This window comes from Lolium perenne, chromosome 5 (assembly GCF_019359855.2).
Source record: "Lolium perenne isolate Kyuss_39 chromosome 5, Kyuss_2.0, whole genome shotgun sequence".
NCBI lineage: Eukaryota > Viridiplantae > Streptophyta > Magnoliopsida > Poales > Poaceae > Lolium > Lolium perenne.
Window position 1 is genome coordinate 193,119,572 of NC_067248.2, and position 7,156 is coordinate 193,126,727.

The following is a 7,156-nucleotide window of genomic DNA, read 5'->3' on the forward strand; positions in this document are numbered from 1 at the left end:
GTCTATCTTCCAGGGGCGATCACGGCACTGTCAATGAATAAAAGACAGTAGATTACACGCCATGCAACAATAATGTAAGTACGCTACGGCGCCAAATTCAAATACTAGCAAGGAAAGATGTCTATGGTTGTTGGCAGCTATCCAGCTGATTCTTGTTCTGCTGCTGCTGCATCGATCTCCACAGGCCCACACCGGCCGGAATATGAATATACTAATCAGCCACTTAACTATCCTTTCGATGGAATTAGTATGTAGTACGCCACTACACTAGCTACTTCTGAAAGGAACGCCATCACAATGTGCCATATATAAAGAGGGACATGACGGATCTTTAGCTGCATCTTCATCCGGCCCGACTTTTGGCGCCAGAGGCAAATTGAAGCAGAGCTCACATTTAGCTATGGCTCTACTCTCTTTCTCGCTCATCTTCCTCTTTCTTCAGACACAGCTGCTCCTGCTGGTCGCCGGCGATTTCCTCCGCCTGCCGTCCGAACAGGATGTCGTCGGCACGAGGTGGGCCGTCCTCATCGCCGGCTCCAACGAATACTACAACTACCGTCACCAGGCAGGCAACATCTAACTGATTAATTACTTCTCCTTAATCATTTAATTGTATAGTAATAATATTTTCCAAGAATTTCTCTGCGCTATAGCGACTTATTTTTGACGTTCTGCCGGATTCACTCCTGACTTAATTAGGTTCTGCTTAATTATATTACGCTGTACGTTCGTGCAGGCGGACGTGTGCCACGCGTACCAGATCATGAAGAAGGGTGGGCTGAAGGACGAGAATATCATCGTCTTCATGTACGACGACATTGCCCACAACCCTGACAACCCGAGGCCCGGAGTCATCATCAACCACCCCAACGGCAGCGACGTCTACGCCGGAGTGCCTAAGGATTACACGGGAAAAGACGTGAACGCGAACAACTTCCTCGCCGCCCTGCTCGGCGACAAGTCCAAGCTCACCGGGAGCGGCAGCGGCAAGGTCGTCAGCAGCGGCCCAGATGACCATATATTCGTCTACTACGCCGATCACGGCGGCCCAGGTGTCCTCGGTAAGTATCATTCGGTCGCCATCTATCTTTGTTCAATTGAATCTTGTTTTATTCAGGGACGGAGACAAGGGGGGACGAGGGGGGGCTAGCCCCCCCCCAGATTTTGTGAAAAATAGTAGGCACTTAAACTGATTTTTCATGGTGATTTATCCATGTCTGCCCCCCTCATGAAGTTCACAACACAATTCGCCCCCCTCATGTTTCGATCCTAGCTCCGTCCCTGGTTTTATTGAATATTATTCGGCCTCAAATATAACTGTATCTTGTTTCATTGCATCGTAACGTGAACTGATAATGACGTTTGATTGAATGATCGGTTAGGGATGCCGGACGACGAGGAGTACCTGTACGCGAACGACCTGGTACAGACACTCAAGAAGAAGCACGCCGGCGGGGCCGGGTACAAGAGCCTGGCCTTCTACCTGGAGGCGTGCGAGTCCGGGAGTATCTTCGAGGGCCTCCTCCCAGGCAACATTAGCGTCTATGCAACGACGGCATCGAACGCGGAGGAGAGCAGCTGGGGCACCTACTGCCCCGGCGACGATGATGGCGCCCCACCCCCGGAGTACGACACCTGCCTCGGCGACCTGTACAGCGTCTCGTGGATGGAGGACAGCGACGTCCACAACCTCCATACGGAGTCCCTCAGGCAGCAGTACGGCGTCGTCAAGGATCGCACCTCGGCGCATGAGACGTACAGCCTCGGCTCCCACGTGATGCAGTACGGCGACCTGGGCCTAAACGAGCAGAGCCTCTACCTGTTCATGGGCACTGATCCTGCCAACGACAATGCCAGCTTCATCGGCAACTCCTTACCCTCGTTGAGGGGTGCCGCGGTGAACCAGCGTGACGCCGATCTCCTCCATTTCTGGCACAAGTACCGAAGATCCGCAGAGGGATCGACACGGAAAGGAGAGGCACGCAGGCGGTTGGTGGACATGATGGCACGACGATCTCACGTTGATAGTAGTGTGGAGTTGATCGGCAACCTCCTCTTCGGCTTCGAGGAAGGTCCCAAGGTCCTCAACGCCGTCCGGTCGGCGGGGCAGCCTCTGGTCGACGATTGGGACTGCCTCAAATATATGGTGCGGAGATTTGAGGAGCGGTGTGGGGGTCTAGCGCAATATGGGATGAAGCATATGCGTTCTGTAGCCAATATTTGCAACGCTGGAGTTCGAGAGGAGGCCATGGACAAGGCTGCGTCTCAAGCGTGCGCGATTAGTCCTCTTTCCATAGTTGTATAATTGTTCCATGGGACATCAATCGCTCAATATTTGGTGTTCTTGATATACATGAATATATCCAATAATAACAAATGTAAATATATTGTTCAATGTACATTATTGCCACAACTAGTTTGAGAACCAAAGGTAAATTATTTACTGTAAATATATGGTCATGTTAACCATGAAAGCAGGTTAAAAGAACACCTTGAACTCCCGGAGAGGCAAATCTCACTAATGAGTGATCATGAGAAGGTAAATTTTGAATAGCTCAAGAGGGAACAAGATTAGGCTCAAGTGTGCCAATGACAACATTTTGATTAAGCACAATTTTGCCTGCAAAGCGAGTTTCGTTTTTTCAGTAAGAGATATTCTAATAATATAAACAGAATATATTAAATACACTTAGCCTTTGCAACAACTCACTATCATGATGGATTCAAAACAACAGAGGATACACACAACCAAACTATTAGAAAAGAATTATCGACACACTAATTAACAACAACATCAAACACTTGCCTGAAAACACACAGGCCACAAGAAGGTTCTCCAAAAGCAATGTCTTCACCGAGACAGCAGCACACAGGTGTCTGCATTGCCAAATTCTATCAAAGATTAAATCATGAGTTTTCACCTCGGAAGTATAATTGAGCTTAAATTTCATGCAATGTCTTCAACAAGGCAACAATGCCAAAACACCTCTAGTGCTAGGTATGGCGATGAAGGTCAAACCAAGGGTTTTCACTCCGTTGCTCCACTCTCTGTACTGAATTTGCACCACAAAACCTCAACGACTTAGTGTTGTTGCATCCGCTTGACAAAGAACATTTTTTTCTTCTACCCTTGACTGTTGAACACAGACAAACGCCCACACTCTTGTACATGTTGTCTTCCAAAACACTTGGTAACAAATATGCATAAGCCTCACATTATGAGAATCATGAAACATGACATCTTAGAACGTCTTCAGCCTAAATTTTGGGTCTTCAAACAACACACGTAGTTCTGACTTGATCAACGCTACATAACCAAAACCTATGCTCAGATAAACATACCGACGGGAGGACGAGACAAGCGTGATAGGCACCACTGAAACCCACTTGAAGTGCCCCTCCAAAAGACACATTTAGTCTTTATAATCGGTAGATGACGGACTTGCGAAAATGGGAATTCCCTTTGAAAAATCATTTATTTTGTCCAACAACAGTTTTCACTGTACACCAAGCGCAATCTGCAGGCCAGAACTGACATGAAGCCGTATTACCCTGCCTCATTGGTTTGGTCACCCTTGGTATTTTCATTTTCATGGAAAGATGCCATACAACATGAAGCGCATCACACGGGTTGAGTTCCCATGTGGTGACGGAACTTCCTTAGGGACAAAGGGGGCCGTTGCCCCCTCCAAAAAATTCTCAAGTGTGCATATCACCTTTACGAGTTGCACATAAATTGTACATGAAATTGATTGAATAAATTAAGTTAATTCTAGGTCGACCAACAACTAGCCGTGGTTATTTGTTTTGTTGCATCGTACAAGAGCCTCGCGTTCAACCTGGAGGCGTGCGAGTCCGGTAGCATCTTCAAGGGTCTCCTCCCGGGCAACATCAGCATGTATGCAACGACGACATTAAACACGGAGGAGAGCAGCTGGGGAACCTACTGCCCTGGCAAGACGATGGCGCTCCACCCCCGGAGTACGACACCTGCCTCGGCGACCTCTACAACGTCTCCTGGATGGAGGACAGCGACGCCCACAACCTCCATACGGAGTCCCTCAGGCAGCACTACAGCGTCGTCAAGGACCGCACGAGACTTACAACCTCGGCTCCCACGTGATGCAGTAAGGCGACCTGGGCATAAACAAGTGCAATCATGGAAAGATGCCATGCCAACATTAAGTGCATCACACGCAGGTTGAGTTTCCATGCAGTGACGGAACTTCCTTAGGGATAGAGGGGGCCGTTGCCCCCTCCAAAAATCCTTAAGTGTATATATCACTTTTACGAGTTGCACATAAATTGTACATGGAATTGATTGAATAAATTAAGTTAATCCTAGGTCGATCAACAACTAGCCGTGGTTATTGTTTTGTTGCATCGTGGCATGAACTGATAATGACAGTGTCAGGGATGCCGTGAAACGAGGAGTAACTGTACGTGAACGACCTGGTACGGACACTGGAGAAGAAGCACGCTACCTAGAGGCGTGCGAGTCCGGTAGCATCTTCAAGGGTCTCCTCCCGGGCAACATCAGCATGTAAGAAACGACGACATCGAACACGGAGGAGAGCATTTAGGGAACCTACTGCCCTGGCGACGACGATGGCGCCCCACCCCCGCAGTACGACACCTGCCTTGGCGACCTCTACAACGTCTCCTGGATGGAGGACAGAGACGCCCAAAACCTCCATACAGAGTCCCTCCGGCAGCAGTACGGCGTCGTCAAGGACCGCACCTCGGCGCACGAGACTTGCAACCTCGGCTCCCATGTGATGCAGGACGGCGACCTGGGCCTAAACAAGCAGAGCATCTACCTGTTCATGGGCACCGATCCTGCCAACGACAACGCTAGCTTCATCGGCAACTCCTTACCCTCACTGAGGGGTGCCGCGGTGAGCCAGCGTGACGCCGATCTCCTCCATTTCTGGCACAAGTACCGGAGATTGGAGGAGGGGTCGACACAGAAAGGAGAGGCGCGTAAGCAGTTGGTGGATATGATGGCACGACGATCTCACGTTGATAGTAGCGTGGAGTTGATCGGCAACCTCCTCTTCGGCTTCGAGGAAGGTCCCAAGGTCCTCAACGCCGTCCGGTTGGCAGGGCAGCCTCTGTTCGACGATTGGGACTGCCTCAAATATATGGTGCGGACATTTGAGGGGCGGTGCGGGCCGCTTACGCAATATGGGTGAAACACATGCGGTCGGTAGCCAACATTTGCAACGCTGGTGTCCGGGAGGAGGCCATGGACAAGTCTGCGTCTCAGGCGTGCACTATCAATGCTCTTCCACTTTCCGATCAAGTTGTTTAAACGAATCATGTCGCATCAATCACTCAATGTTTTGTGTTATCAATATGCATAAATATATATCATGATAATTGTAAATATATGCTATACGAATAGTATGTGTTTTGGTGTACATTGTCGCACTAGCTTGATAGTCTGTAAAGTGTATGGTCATGTGTTAACCATAGGAGCATGTCCAAAGAAAACTAAGACAACTTAAACAAGTAAACGAGTGAGACAAGATTAACTATCATATATGACCATTTCACTTAATTAACTAAACTAGTAATTAATTCATTTAAGTGACATGTATGATCAACATAAACAATGGAGTGTGACATGCCTACAGTCCTATATTCGTATAGCCATCTTGGAGATACACCTATTCTCTTGACCTTTTGTCCAATACCGATTCGGCACGCCTAAACGAAATCTAAATAGAAATAGCTATATTGGGCTTTATGAATGGATGGCGAGAACAAATTATGAATATATCAAGGATTTCGACTGTTTTATAGTTTGTCTAGATAGTATGGAAAATGGATCTGGAACGGTAGGCAGTGTTGACCGGGTTACCGTTCACTATGGATCGGGTCAGTGAACATTCTGCATGAGTAGTGTTTACTTATTTGTATGTATAGGCTTTGATTTGGCACAATAAGCTAGATGTGTTTGATCGGATTACTATTGGGTTTCTACAAAGTTTGGGTCCTATGAGAAGAAAGGAATTATCATGTTAGCAGCAAGTGGCTTTTCGGTTTCTGTCAGAAAAAATACATAAAAGGATCTCTCGTATGTCCGATGGTGCCGGAACACAGACTCAAAGGCGAGAATGATTCCACCAACGAGAGGAGTGCGGAAAGGTAAGAGCATCATCTTTAGAGCGCACCCTACGCGGATGCAGCGTACGGGGCCGGCGAGATCTTCACCAGACGTTGCAGTTTACAACGCGCGCATAGCAGCCGAAAAACGTCTCCACCAAGCGCTGCAAACTACAGTGCATGACACCGGCGCAAACAGCATATGCACAGTTGTATATACTCAACAAGATCAAACACACAAACTAAAAATCAGCATATGCACAGTTATTACAACACAATCAAATAGTATAGCAATTAATACAACAAATACAACACAATCAACTACCGTTGTCTGTTCTATTTCCACCACTCATCCATAAGATCTCGTTGAAGCTCATCATGCACATCATTGGATTTAATAGAATGATAGGATTGAATGGAATGATATGACACAATGAAACGAGCCACCCTTTGTTGTGTCCTCCTCATTTGCATGGGACTCCCATCAATTCAAAATGGGTGTGGTCAACATCTTTACCACGACCGTTCTCTATGATCATGTTATGCATGATGACACATGCGTTCATGATATACCAAAGGTAATCTTGATCCCAAAATCTCACCGGTCCTCTAACAATAGCAAATTGGGCTTGTAAAATCCCGAATGCTCTCTCCACATCTTGCCTAGCTGCCGCTTGTGTATCGTGAAATTGGGTTTTTTCCTTACCTTTGGGGTTGACAACCGGCTTCACAAATGTTTGCCACTTTGGGTAGATGCCGTCGGCAGGAAAATAGCCATAGTTGTACTTGTGGCCATTTGCTTCGAACTCCACATTTGGACCCTCACGCAATGCAATCCTTGTCACCAGTGGTGATCTTTGAAGAGCATTGATGTTATTGCACGATCCGGGCATTCCAAAGAATGCATGCCAAATCCAAGTCTCGTGATCGGTGATGTCTACGCATGCACGCTTCTATTCCTGTAGACATTGTTGGGCCTCCAAGAGCAGAGGTTTATAGAACAGCAGCAAGTTTCCCTTAAGTCAATCACCCAAGGTTTATCGAA

The 7,156-nt window shown here is 47.5% G+C and overlaps 1 protein-coding gene and 1 pseudogene across 1 annotated transcript; both read left to right on the plus strand.

Annotated features, from left to right (window-relative positions):
- Positions 1 to 220: 220 nt before the first annotated feature.
- LOC127321270 (vacuolar-processing enzyme) lies at positions 221 to 2,430 on the plus strand. Its single transcript, XM_051350303.2, has 3 exons — positions 221 to 565; positions 737 to 1,061; positions 1,383 to 2,430. Exons 1-3 carry the CDS (start codon positions 401 to 403, stop codon positions 2,303 to 2,305), a joined length of 1,413 nt encoding a protein of 470 aa, XP_051206263.1. The 5' UTR covers positions 221 to 400; the 3' UTR covers positions 2,306 to 2,430.
- A 570-nt stretch (positions 2,431 to 3,000) lies between these two features.
- Positions 3,001 to 5,314, plus strand: LOC127321273 (vacuolar-processing enzyme-like; annotated as a pseudogene).
- The last annotated feature ends 1,842 nt before the right edge of the window (positions 5,315 to 7,156 follow it).